Genomic DNA, 14,699 nt, shown 5'->3' on the forward strand with positions numbered 1-14,699 from the left:
TGTGGACTTTGCAATACACAGGCAGATTACAAAATAAAAAATAAATTAAGGCTTATTCTTTTATTGGTTGGGGGAGGTTTTTTAATTGTTTTCATTCATTTGAGTTGTTTTGGGGTTTTTTTGTTTGTTTTAGTTTGGGTTTTTTGGAGTTTGTGTTTTTTTTGTTCTGGTTTTTTTTTTTAACTAATGTGACTTTTGTAATTTTAATTATTAAAACAAAAAAAATAATTTCTTTCTGGGTGTTGACTGTACAGGTATGTGTACCAGAGTAATGGGTAGTTTCAGAATGCACAATGTACTACATATGTGCATTGGCAAAAAAGAATGCAAATTAATGCCAGTTGAAATGTATAAGAAAGTAGTAGTGGAAAACAAAATAAATAGAATATGTATCAGCAAATCAACTTGGTAACAGTTAACTTTGATGAATGATCACACTGTACTATATTTAGACTAGAAATTCTGAAATTTCATGAAAAATTGCATGATATGTCTTGCAATATCTGGGTAGAAAGTGGATGATTTATGCACATTTCAACAGCATTGACTGCTACACGTGGGTGTTCGTGTGTATTTCTGGTGACAAATATTGTTCTTATTCTTACTGGTACACAGTATTGCATGCCTAAAGTTAATTACAGTTCTAAAAATGTAAATATTAGTAAAGTAAAAATATTATTGAATTTTATTTTCAGAAGTTAAATTTTTCCAGCTCATCTGAAGGAAGTACGGTTAATTTAGCTGTCTTTGGAGACGAAATAGCTGAAACTGAACCAGAAAAAGCATCAGAACTACAGGACTGCTTTACAGAAGGTATGGAAATAAAATTTGGGGTTAGAAATTACATTTTGCTTGTTTGCAAAAAACTAGCAGTTCAAGGAAGATATTGGCTACAGCAGCCGTGGATCCTAGTTTGTCAAGTCTTAGGGTATGATTAATTTTGTCTTTTGAAGATAGTTGTACTGAAGTCCATGGAGACATTTGTGTGATGCAAAGATAAATATGTGTATATGTGATCATTTATGATATTTTAAAATAATCACTAGGCACAATTCTGTAAACTGATTCTCAGCCATCAGTAATTCTGTTGATTTGAATTACATTGTCAGTAGTGAAGTCTGCAAGACCAAGCCCTCCACAAGGTTCACTTCACTGAGAAATTTAAACCATAGTCATGTGATTACTCACAGTCACTTCCTAGTGCTAGAAAGCAATCCAGTGGGTGATTCAGATCTTGAGAAAGTTTGACTCAAACAGTAGTTATTATCTGGACATTATACTATTAATGGAGTGAGAGGGTGCATAAATATAATGTGGGATGCAACAGGTGAATGGTGGTGCTATTTAAGTAAAGAAGTCTTAACAGCATACTTGAATGTCCTTAGAAGTTTTTATTCATTTTATTTCTGTATAGCTATATCCTTTAGGGGACTATTGAAATTTACTGTGTAGGAAAGAATTTTCAGCTTTTGTGATATTAAGATTTTAATTTCCTTTTAAGTCGTGGGTAAAATCATTCAAAACAAAATATGTTCCAGGATTAAATCTCCTGTCCATGCTTTCTGATTTACTGTTTTGAAGACACCTTTGATTTAGGCTAGGAATCTTGTCCTTTGAAGTATTCTTTTACTTATCTTTAAAAAAACAAAATTGTTTTGGAATGTGGGGTTGTATTGACTATATCAGGCTCTTAATTAAAAAAAAAAGTACACTTCTCAAATAATTTAACATTGTATTACAATTCTTCTTTATATTATGTGACATCTATCAATCCTTGGGCATAAGATTATTTTTTTCATAGTGTCAGCATTTTGGCTAGTTGAAGGTGAGGTTAACCATGTTCTTCACAGTGGTAGGTGTTTTATCTGAGCTGATGAAACATAGTGTAACTTAACTTACTTGTAACATATCAACTTAATGACACTCACAGGAAACCCAGAATGCATTTGGGACCCATTAAAGTAGTTTCAACCTCTTTATGTTTTTATGTTGTTAATAGTTTTTAAAGAATTAAGGAGGCTACTATTGGCTAAACAGATACTGATATTCACTGAAAATGCCTCTAGGCCCCATGGTAGATGTGGATGGTTGTGTGGATGGTTGTCACAGATCTCTACCGCGTGGGAAGGCTCTCACAATGTCCAGTTAAACCATTTGTTTATGTCATGAAAGAGGTATCCTTAGTTAGCCCTTGAAGCAGCAGTTTTTCCTCAGTGTAATAAATTAGTGTCTATGTCCGTGATTTATTTGAACCTTAGCTGAGAAGCAAAATTTCTTTTAAAAGCAGCTTCTGAACTCTTGAACTAATTCATGTGAAAGTTGCTGTGTACGCTTTTCTTTTCTGCTCCCTGATATTTCTCCTGTGTTCTTTATCTGTATATAAATTGAAAGTAATTTTTAAAATGTGTTTGTAAATGAAAATTAGCTCAATTAGATTACTCTCTTTTATTATAAGCTTGATGTAGCTAGCATTAGAGTAGAGAAAAAATTGTGTACATGCAAATTTTCCTACATCCAAAGTATAAAATTGAGAAAAGTAGGTATGCTTTAAGTAGCATTCAGTAATTTGAAGCGCAAAGTGAAGTAATTTGAACTTCTTGAAACAGGAGCTCGTTAAGAATCATTTGATTTTTCAGAATAATAAAAATTTTACCATATAAAAATATTTTGTGTACTGTTAGGCTGTATACGGAAGTTTAAATGCTGTAAAGGCAGTATGGAAAGCACAAAAGGAAGAATCTGGTGGAACCTTCGAAAAACCTGTTACAAGATAGTAGAACACAACTGGTTTGAAACATTCATTGTCTTCATGATTCTCCTCAGCAGTGGTGCTCTGGTAAGTCGAGCTTGCACCCATAGGAACGGTACCTATTAAAATGTGTTATCAAAGGATGTATTATAACACATGTGTTCATAAAGAAAAAACTACAAAGTTGTCTTGAAAGAGAACTTGGACCTAAATTCTCAGATTATTTCAGGTATTACATTTAAAATAAGTCATTAAAATTTTGCAGGTGAATTTTTGATTATTACAAGGTAATGTATGTGTGTTTATGAAAAGGATTATGATAAAAATCTTCTTTAAGAAATTATAAAAATAATGAAAAATGGATTGTGTGCAATAAAGGAAGCAATTTTTCTACTTCGAATTAAAATTGTCCCCCAAAGCAGTATAGATACTAAATTCATAATGCTGTCATTATTTTTTTGCTATAGTTTTAGTTTCAGTATTTCTAGACTGTTACATAGGAATTCTTGAATTCCTTTATACTATTCTTAGTGACATTTAGTCCTTCAAACAGTTTGGACTCATTTTGGTTGTTGATTGACATAGGATTTGGTATATACTGTCATTATCTCAGCTCCAACACCTAAAGCACCATGTCCCTTCCTTCTCTGACCTTGATGTTTACAGGGTACTTTCTCTCACTTTTTTCCTTCAGTCCTCATACTACCATGTGGTGTTTTGCAATCTCTTAAATATGTTTTCCCAGAGGCACCACCAGCTTTACTGTTGGGCTCTGCTGCTTCCAGTGTTAGGTCTGTGCTGGAGCCAGCACAAAGCAGCCTCCTGCTCTCTTCTCACAGTGGCCACACCTACAGCCTGCCACTACTAAAACCTTGTCATCAGCACCTTATTCAGCAAAGATTGTCAGCAACATAATATTTGGTCTCTGTAGCTCATTATTCTCTTTTGTTAATTGAAGTTAATGTAATAATGAGACTGCCTCATGACTGAGCCTGACTGGGCTTTTCAAGGTGACAAATTGTAATGCTGCGTTGAGTATTACTGAAATTTCTAAAAACTTTTTTGGCAACTTCAGACATTCTTTTGTAATTCCATTATCAGACAATGATAAAATCTAAAACTCAGAAAGAATGCGATTGTAGTTTCTGCTCATATTGGTTTTTCAAGGTAAAATATCTCAAGTTGGAAGTGATTCTACTTTGCTGTTTTAATTAAGTTCTGGCTTAATTTGTAATTTGCAAAGACTTTTCAATATCTGACTTACATATAACCCATTCTTCACAGGCCTTTGAAGATATAAATATTGAACGGCGCAAGACTGTAAAAATCATACTGGAATACGCTGATAAAATCTTTACTTACGTCTTTATTCTGGAAATGGTGCTAAAATGGGTGGCCTATGGTTTTCAGACTTACTTCACTAATGCTTGGTGCTGGCTGGACTTCCTGATTGTTGATGTAGGTACTATACTTTCTAGGTAGTCTGTTGTTTAGGCAGGTCCTTTTTTGTAGCTCCAATATGAGTGAATAATATAAATTGCGCTTAAAAGAACAGAAAATTGTGAATAAGATTCCACTGTAATTACGTGGTGAGTAACTAAATCTGGTCTTGTGCCATCGTTGACTCCATGTGTTCTGTGCTTTACTACTCTGGGTTCTGACTGGTTAGTGAGGACTATCAACTGGTTTGACTTCTGTCTTCTGGATATGGTGACAGAGAAGAAGGAGGAAGCAGACACAGGAAGGAAAAAGAAATTAAAGTGAGCATATGGGGTAGGACAGTAGGACAGCTGATCCCGAGCTTAATGTGTCACTGGCAAAGAAGTGCGGGGGAGAATTGTTCTTCAACAATAGCAGTAAAAACTAGTGTTGAAATTCACTCCAACGAAATTAATTTAATTAGTGATATTGCATGATGTGTTTGTTTAAAGGAGTTCTTTCTCTTTGCGTAGACATTGGAGTGGAAATTCAACAAATGGACAAGAGAAAACTGTTAATTGGATGGTATCTGGAATCTAGGACAGAAATTTTGTCTCCTACCGGTAGAATTGAAACTTACCTAATGCTCTTTTTAAAGTAGATTTTTTGGAGGGAAAGGCACTAGTGGTGTTTTTTGTCTTCCTCGTGTAACTGTGCTTCTCTTTTTAGTGAATCCGCATTCTGAGCAAATGGACTAGCTCAGTGACTTTCTTTCTGGGAAAGTTTTCTGCTTTCTCCTTTCATATCCTCTCCACTTCTTCTGTTGTGAACACCCAAATTAAATTTACACCAAGTACAAAGTCAACACATATTCCCAGCACAGATGTATTGATCTGTAAGAAACTTAGAAAGTATAAGAGGTTGTCCCCTTTCCCTAAGATTAAATTATCCAAAGCAAAATACCCTCAACAAGCAAAGGGAAAAAAAGTTAGGACTGTCTTTGAGTAAGGCTGAATATATTATGTGTTCTTATTAGCTTTCTTTATGAATACCATTGACTTCTGATTTTTCTTTATTGTAACTAAAATGAAAAATTATAACAATTTCGTAATTAATGGAAAATCAGCAGCAATCATCTAGATGGATTTTGTTGTCTTCACATAAAATTGTTGATGCTTTAGTCTCATTTCCTGTTAGGATTCTAAGACGGAAAGTTTCCAGAACCTTGTGATACTTAAATTTGCTTTTTTTTTTGTCCATTAGAGTTGTAATTGGTGAAAATGAAAGAAAATTAAACATAAATAAATAAATGTATTACTAATTAAGTAATATTTAAGTAGTATTCAGAATTAGTATCTCTGTACAAGCCTATATTGGGAAAGGTTGATCTTGAATTGTGTTTAAGATCAATGCTTCCAAGTAAATTGTACCATATCTCCATATGGATAGGTATGGGCTCTTCTTTTTTTGAGTGATTTCATTGCTTTCATGTAGCTGTCTTAATCTTTTGCTTCCAGTGTCTGCATTTTATGGCCCTGCAATAGCAGATTATATAACAGTTTATGTTGGATGGCACTTTTGGAGGTTTCAATTAGCTCGAACCTCAACATTAGATTAGACAGCTCAGGCTGATACTGCAATTTGAATGGAGAATGCCTTACTTACCAATCTATTTCCAGTGTGTGACTGGAAACTCATCCCTAAAGTCAGTTGTGATCTGCTTAGATTTTTCTGACTTTACTGCCAGATTTACTTGTTGTTGTTTTCAGCTAGTAGCAAGCAACTTTAACTCTTTCTCTTGCTGCAGCCGTTTTACCTGCTGGTTTAGGTAACAGGCAGTGTGCTGCCCTCAACTGCTTGAATCTGTCTTTGCTTTATCTTCCTGTCTTGTGCCTTTGTCCAGCTAAACACTGAATAAATTTGCCATACTATTACCAGTCAAATTAAATTATCACAGTGAGGCAACATTTTACAGATTCTTTTTAGGCAAACTGTTCTGTGCCTATCAGTCTGAACTTTCCAGCTGTTCCCTATTTGGGAAAGAACTTAGAGTATACAAACAGAAATTCTTACCCCTTGTGTTGTTCATAAGGATTTCAGAAAAGGATAATTAACCCCAAAACAAGTGCTAATGCTGTTTTTGCTCAACTTTCTATGTGCAAGTACAAATGGTATCACGAAAAAGAACAAACATGGGATTGTATAGTATTTGGCAGCTTGCTTGAGCTACCCTTAAAGGAAAGAAATCTACAGAAGTCTTCCTTGTGTAAATGCAACAAGAGACAGGGATCTGGGGTGGAAGACTCAGTGAGGAAAAAAGTCATTGACTTTCACCAGATAACAGCAGGAAAATCAGCTTTTGAGCTCTTAATCCAGCTGTACTAAAGGTTTCAAAAATTTTGTGGATTAAACCATTTCTTCTTCAAAAGTAATACTGTTAAAAGAGGAAATCTCAAGGCACATTATATATCCAAAACAGAGACAGTTTAACAAATCCAAAATAAGATGTTTCCCACTTATGGTAACCTGCCGTATTTGGTAGTTACAAGAGCAGAGAGTTGAAATGAAGCTGAGGTTGTGATTCTGCCTCACATGTACCATTGCAGTGTTTTTTTACATTTCCCCTTCTTTTTGCTGCAATACATCTTTGTGTCAGTGGAAGTATATAATACTGTTTGCTAATGTTACATCACAGAAATGTTAAATTGTGTCATAATTTTCAAAGAAAGATAAAACTACAGCATTATTAAGCAGAGCTGTGCTAATCTTGCAGGTAGAGGCTTTTCTGTAATGCAAATACAATGACTGCATTACCTAAGAAAATATGGTTATCTGACAGGAATACTTGAAACATTTTCTCTGTAACTTCTATAGAATTATGGTCTGAAGATGTAATGATCTTAAGGTCTTGATGGATTCATAAGGATTAATGCTTTCTATGCTAAATGTTTGTCTAGCATTTGAATTTAAAGAGGGCATAATCTGAAACTGAGTATTATAATTCAGTTTGTATAGGAAATCAGATTAGTGGCATAAACAAAGGTCATTCCACTCAGTGAATGTGTTATTTTTCTGGATCTTCTCCTGATTTTTTTTCCTTTTTTTTTTTAATTAATTTTTCTTCTCTTGAACTATGTGGCCTGATTATAATTACTACAGTGGCTGAATTATCTGTAGTTTTAGACAGGTTATTTCAAAAATACAGGTAGTGATCCCTGACTTATATTTCATATATTGCACAGTTGTTCCCTGGGTTAATTTGGTTTTATTAAGTTTGTATGATTTACAAAAAAAAAATTAAATCTTGATTTTTTTACAAATCACCTTTGATTATATTAAACCATTGCATGCTATCTTTAAGAAAATTAGCCAGTTTCTCCTCATGGTTTGTCTATTTTATTATGTGCCATTGTTTCATTCATTTCAATGCTCTAAGGCAGATAACTCTAAAACAAATCTACCAGCTTCTCGATCACGCTTGGACTTAAAATTTTTAACTTCAGTTTTGAAGTTCAAACACAGGAAACAATGCTCTTTACCACATGGAGGTAAACAGATTTTCTTCTGGTATTTGATATAATGATTTTTAAATAATCAGATTGCAGTAGTCTGAAGAGACAGTAAAGCAAAGCTCACAATTAAGTTATTAGCTCTGTCATAACTCCACTTCCAGGAAAGTGCTGTCTATGCATTCAAGCGCATTGCTTTTAGATAATCTTATTGTTATTGATTTTTTTTTTGTGTGTCATACAGTTAGAAGTCACCCATATTAAAGTCCTGTATGACTGAGTATATGCCACTTCCAAGCCTGTCTTCTTCAGCAGGCAATATGAATTACTAGTTCTTCATATACCAGCTATTTTGTGGATTATTCTAAGTGCAAATTAGCAGAAGCAAATACTGCTGGCTCACATTTTATCATGAGTTTAGTATTGTAATATGTCATGAAATGGGATTAAGTTTTCAATACATTTCAGGCATATGCTGAGTTTATTGGGAAGCTGAACTTTTATTCAAATTCTTTTTATCCAAATTGCCCTTCTTTTTTACACAAGTATGATGTGCATTCTTCTAACTAGAACTCTGTGATGAAAATTCCAGAGATTAAGTTATCTTTTTGTTTAAGCTGTTCTGAAATTTACATGCAATGTTACACAAATTTTTTCGTGTTTTGTTCTTTTTTTATTTATTCTTACTGGAAGATTAGGGACCTTGTAAACTTTTTTTCCACAATATCCAGATCAAAGTTTTTCATCCTCGAGGTATTTGTGTTTTGAAGTTACTAAAAAAAAGTAAAAAAATGTTCTTTTGTTTTGGTTTTTTTCCTCCAGGTCTCGTTGGTTAGCTTAGTAGCTAATGCCCTTGGTTTGTCAGACCTTGGTGCAATTAAATCCCTCCGAACATTAAGAGCTTTGAGACCTCTAAGAGCTTTGTCACGCTTTGAAGGCATGAGGGTAAGAAAAAAAAAGAAATAATGTGTAAAACAAATCTATAATAATACACTTAATTATAAAATCGTGGAGGAACACTGAATTGCTTGTCTTTTTGCAAGGCCAACAGTAGCATATTTGATTGTATTACATGTGTTATTCCTTTTCTGTTTGCATTACTTCCATGTAATGTAATGTTTTACATAAAATCTTTTTCTAGATTTAGAAAAATTAATCCTTGTCTTGTTTTTCAAAAAATGGCAATGGCAATTTTTTTTTTTCTGTTTTTATTTCCAAGGTGGTTGTGAATGCTCTTACTGGAGCAATCCCATCCATTATGAACGTGCTTCTGGTTTGTCTTACATTCTGGCTAGTTTTCAGCATCATGGGAGTAAATTTGTTTGCTGGCAAGTTCTATCGCTGTGTTAACACCACAAATGATGAGACATTCACACCAGAGGAAGTCAGTAATAAAAGTGTGTGTGAAAAAATTAACATGACTACTGGAGGTGTGCGGTGGAAAAATGTGAAAGTAAACTTTGATAATGTTGCAATTGGTTATCTTTCTCTGCTTCAAGTGGTAAGTGTATAAATTTTCCAGCTTTATTTTTTGTAGCAGTAACATTTAATTCCATAATTTTCAGTGTTATTTTACAATATATGAATGGATATGGGATTTGATTTTATAATTCTGTTCTATGAAGCTAATTGATGTTGCTTATGGTAAAAATCTGATACATTCTCTGGCCTTTTTGGAAAAGGAGGAATATCTCTTATTTACCTGATGGATATAAAGTTCCTTGGCACCCAACTGCTAGTACCTTTTCAAGTTCTACAGAAAAACAGCGTCTAGTTAAAATATCTAGATAAAAAATTGACCTAGGTTTAATGTCCTTTTGTTTGCTTTATCTGTTAAGGCATATTGACTAAGATTTTTGTCACGGTAATCAAATAGATACATTTTAGGGCTCATCTGATCTTCAAACAAGAAGAGACCAAACTATTGATTTAGAAACAGGTTTTGAATTCACTTTTTCCTCACTCTTCTTTCTCGTTTTTATTATTATTACTAGTTGTACTCCAGTCTATGTCTATTATTGCCAAGTGAGTTTTTTTGGAGAAAGTTTTAACTTGTTTTTAAACTCTAGATTAACAGTTGCAGAATTTACTAGTGTTAGATTTCTAAACACAAAACTCTTTTAGAGGCAACATCTGTAAATTGGAGTCAATAAGACAGAAATATATATTCAAAATATTGACAAAATGCTTGTGGAAACTTATTTGTGCTCATAAGCAATTTGCAATTATTCTGTGTTTACAAATTTCCAACTGGTAGTATTTAGTAGTTGGTATTGTGCTAGCAGGCTATCATCTGATTGCTTCAGGGAGTAGCAGTAGCTGTTGCTAAATAGCACTAGACATAAATTACCTGCTTAGAGAACGGCAGTGCTTTTAGCATTTGTAACATATCTTGCTTATACAGTTCACCTTTGTAACGTTAGGAGTAAACACACCATTCACACCTTGTATGCTCTCAATGTCATTGCTCAAAGGAGTAAGTGGGATGAAGGCCCACTAGGGGGATCAGGAATTGGCTGGATGGCTGTGTTGAAAGATTTACAGTCAGTGGCTTAATGTCCAAGTGAAAACCAGTAATAAGTGGTGTCTCTCAAGGGTTTGCATTAGGACCAATACTATCTAAGAGCTTCACCAAGGACATGAATAATGGAATTGAGTGCACCCTCAGCAGTTTGCAGATGACACCAAGTTGAGTGGTACAGTTGATACTTAGAGGGGATGCCAACCTGAGGGACCTCAGCAGGCCTAAGGCTGTTGAACCTCGTGTAGTTCAGCTAGGCCACGTGCAATGTCCTGCAACTGGTTCATGGGCAGTCTCCAGTATCAGTACAGACTGGAGCATGAATGAATTGAGGTCAGCTTCACAGAGGTGGTCTTGTGAATACTGGTGGAGAAAAACTGGACATGAGCTGGCAGTATGTGCTTGCATGTGACTGCACAGGATATGATTGCAAAGTGAGTCATATCCTTGGCTGGACAACAAAAATTTTGGCCAACAGACGAGAAGGTGATTCTCCCCATACAGTCCATTCTTACAAGGCCTTACCAGTACAAGGAAGATATAGACCTCTTAGACTGGGTCCAGAGGACAGCCAGGAAAAAAATCAGAGGGCTGGAACACCTTTCCTATGAAGAAAGGGCTGAGAGAGTTGGGAATTTCAGCCTGGAGAAGAGAAGGTTCCAGGGAGACCTTATTGTGTCCTTTTGATGTTTAAAGGAGACTTACAAGAAAGGCTAAGAGAAAATTTTTCCCAAGGCCTGTAGTGACAAAGGGCAATGTTTTTTAACTGAAAGAGGGTAGATTTATATTGTATATAAATAAGATTTTCCTTTTTTTTTAATGATAAGACAGTGAGACACTCAAACAGGTTGCACAGAGAAGTTGTAGATGGCCCATCATTGGAAGTATGTGAAGTTGTGAAAGATGTCCCTGCCCATGGCAGAGGGCTTGAACTAGATAATTTTTAAAGATTCCTTCCAAGTCAAGCCATTCTATTTTTCAATTATTTTCTCAAGAGTTTTTGGGACTACTTACCTTTTGGAATTTCTTCTAGGACTATTTCCATGTTCTGTCTGAAAAATGCCAACCAATAGTGGCTGATTCTTTTTTTTTCTGGAGAAGTCCTCCAGTTTTTTTGATAGTCAGAAAATGAGAGCTGATAGTCCTGTTATAAATTGCAGTCTCTCTGGTAAGCTCAGATATTGTTTGCAACTCATCTCACAGAGAGTTTATATGAATTTCCATGACGACTAGAATTTATTCAGAGTTTTACGAACTAGGGAGAAATATTCCACGTTACAGTACTTCCTGTGAATGCTTCACTTGTAACCTACCAGACTTTTAATATTTCTCTTTATTTTTCTGGATGCAAATACATAGCAGAAGACACTGTTTTATTTAGAATGTTTTCAAAATTGGAACTTTGATAGAAAATATCAACAAATTTTGCTTTTAGGCAACATTTAAAGGATGGATGGACATCATGTACGCTGCGGTTGATTCTACAGAAGTGAGTGCAATATAAAATCTACTGAGTAAAAATAAAATTTCCCAAGTGAAAACAAATATATGATTGATGTAATGCTTCTTGAATGACAGTTGAAAAGAACTAAAATATAAAAAATTAAAATGTAATACCTTGATAAATTTCCTGTGTAAACCTATGCACTACAAAGTGCATATACTTTTAATAGGTAAAAAAAAATTATAGCTGTAGATCTACATAAAGTATTACTCATTTAATAAGTCATCTGAAAATTCAAAACTAATGAGATCTGGTTTCCTATTCATTTATCGCACTGAGATTGTTTTACCTGTGTCTTCAAAAATAACCCAAATAGTCTAGTGGCATCCCTGCAATAGCTAATCCAGAACTGCAGACTCTGATGATGTCAAAAAATAAATTGGCTAAATTTTGCCCGGTTTTGTTTTAATGTTGATATTTGTTTGCATCTCTCCTCTTTTGAACTCCTGATTTGCATAAAGTCTATAGGAACTGAATTGCTTGTGAGAGTTTTAAGATTTGCACGTTTCTGTCAAATTTAGCAATACCTATATGAAATGTCAAATGTCACTAAAGAGGACAGACAGGAAGGGGAGGAATGGCAGGTCTGTGTGTGCAGTTACAGATATCTGTATTAAATGGATTTTCAAGTTGAAATATAAGGCAAGTGTAGGGTATGCTTCAAAAAAGTTGGGTTTACCCCCTTGACAGAGAGTTGCTGTCCATCTGGATGCCACTTCTCTTCCTGCTTGGTATACTGTGATTTGTCTTATCTGTTATTTGTGATGCGTTGCTGTTTTTCTGTTACATAGGTAGAGAAACAGCCCAAGTATGAAGAAAGCCTGTACATGTATATTTACTTTGTTGCCTTTATCATCTTTGGATCATTTTTCACCCTAAACTTATTTATTGGTGTCATCATAGATAATTTCAACCAACAAAAGAAGAAGATAAGTATCACATATTTCATTTTCACAACACTTCATTGTTATCAAGTGCTCAGAAAATGTATGCAAGGATAAATGTGTCTGAAACTTCTCATAGTAATTGATAAAAAGAAATCAGCTGTTAAGATTTCTGTTTATTCAAAATAATGAAATAATAGTAGTTTCTTTTCAAGGCATTTGAAGTAATTTAAAGTTACACTGAGTGTCTGAGTGTTGTCAACATTCTTGTACAGACCAGTGATATGCTGTACATCCGAGAGTTACATCTTTGTTTTTTCTTACCCTTACAGTGCTGAGACAAAGCTTTGTGAAAATGCAGATGATTTAAGTCAAGCAAATAAATGACAGGAAAGAAGAGATTATGCAAAACCATAAATATCAAAATTGATAAGGAGATATAGCAGTACTGTGAAGGCCTTCTCAATTACAGACACTAATACAGACAAATTGAGTGCTGGAAATACTGCTCTGTACTGTAAGACTAGAGAGGGTTGGCAAACTCTTGAATTAGTAGTGAGTTTGCAAAAGAAAGAAATTGATGACATTTGAAAATATGTAGTTTTTCTTTTCAACTAAAATTGTTTCTGTTATTCAAATGAACACAGAATTGTGTCAAGAACTGGGGGAGCATTTAGATAGACTAAAATGCAGACTTTAATAGAAAATTAAACTGTCCTTGCTATTTAAACTATAAATGCTGCCTAAGGTCTATAATAGTGTTATTTTTCTGTGCACATTTGGGCAGAATCATACTGGAATATTGATTTTTTTTTTTTTAAGTGAGCTAAGTAATAACAAGACTGTACATAATTTCTACATTTGTGATTCGGGATGGTTTGTGAATGATTCATTATACTGAAAAAAGATCTTGCTAGACTTACTGCAGTAGAAACTTCAGTAAATCTTTCCACTTTAGATTGGAGTATGCAGCTTCCTATATTGCTTCTTCAGATCCTCTAAAACTGTTATCTGCAGACCCACATAATAGAGAGGAGGAGTTTGTGGTTCCAAACCTAGTGGCATCTTCATCCTCTGAGATGTTTGCGCCTCCCTTGGAATAAACTTCAGGTGTATCCATTGCTTAGGAGGAAGGTGGTTCCATTTTTCATCCTTGGAGAGCAAGTCTGAGGTTATATACATTTTTGTATATAACCTGAGGTTATTGGCATTTTTGGCAGTCGATACATAACAGGGTGGCCTTACCCAGTAATGAGGTGATTTTCTATTAAGTTCACTTGGCAGACACTGTCTGCTGAAATCATTATGACTCAGAAGGCAGAGAAGGGTTCCTGCTAAAGGAGTTTTTCTGGCAGTGTGGTACACACCCCTTGTACATTTGTAGCTGTTGTGACTGTCACCAAGAAAGTAAAATACTGCGGATACAATTAGGCTGGGGAAAATTCTATCTGCATGTTCATATCTTCAGTTTCATGTAGCTAACTAGCAAACATTAGTCATCTGTCTTTTGAATTTGTAGATGCACCTGTGCTCACAGAAATGTCCAGATCACTACCCAGTAGTATTTTTCTGGTCTTTATTCTGTCTTCACATTACTGACATCGCTTCATTTTGGGCAATGTCATTGGAATATGAATGGGAAAAGACTTGATGTTGCAATATACTGTCTCTGTGTAGTTAAACTGTGTGCATTTCTGTAGTTCCTGTGTGTGTCCTGCTTTCATCACATTAGTTCCCATGAGGAAAGAAATGTTCTGCTAGCTGTCAACTTCCTAACCCTTACAGTCCTCCAGGGTATCCTGTCTTGAGACCTATATTCTCCCTATGGGCAGCACACTGAGACAAGGATGACTTGTTCACTCATGATAGCCATTATATCAGTGAGACAGCAGAAGAAATCCCCAATTCAGTGCCAGTTTCTTCATAGCTTTTTTTTTATTATTATTATTTCCCACTGGGTAAGATCTCCTGACAGTCATATCACATTTCCACCATAATTAGCAAATTCATTTCTTGTTTTTCTTCCAAAACCCGTATTCTCTAAGAAATAAATTTTATTTGAATGTTTGACTTATGAGGAGAGCATGCTAAACAGGGTCTCTTTTGACTTCTA

General features: G+C 34.7%; 1 protein-coding gene across 5 annotated transcripts in view; it reads left to right on the top strand.

Annotated features, from left to right (window-relative positions):
* The window catches only part of LOC113965372 (sodium channel protein type 1 subunit alpha), a 168,490-nt gene that overhangs the window by 29,936 nt on the left and 123,855 nt on the right, over nt 1-14,699 (top strand). For 2 of the 5 annotated variants that reach the window (XM_027678697.1, XM_027678698.1), the window contains exons 17-23: nt 696-813; nt 2,682-2,836; nt 4,034-4,207; nt 8,500-8,622; nt 8,897-9,178; nt 11,634-11,687; nt 12,494-12,631. The exons of the other annotated variants lie outside the window; for them this stretch is intronic. In XM_027678697.1, coding sequence (XP_027534498.1) covers nt 696-813; nt 2,682-2,836; nt 4,034-4,207; nt 8,500-8,622; nt 8,897-9,178; nt 11,634-11,687; nt 12,494-12,631 — 1,044 coding nt within the window. The remainder of the gene's footprint in view (nt 1-695; nt 814-2,681; nt 2,837-4,033; nt 4,208-8,499; nt 8,623-8,896; nt 9,179-11,633; nt 11,688-12,493; nt 12,632-14,699) is intronic. 5 annotated transcript variants of the gene reach the window in all.

Source organism: Neopelma chrysocephalum, unplaced genomic scaffold, assembly GCF_003984885.1.
Source record: "Neopelma chrysocephalum unplaced genomic scaffold, ASM398488v2 Primary Assembly neopelma1_44, whole genome shotgun sequence".
Taxonomy (NCBI): domain Eukaryota; kingdom Metazoa; phylum Chordata; class Aves; order Passeriformes; family Pipridae; genus Neopelma; species Neopelma chrysocephalum.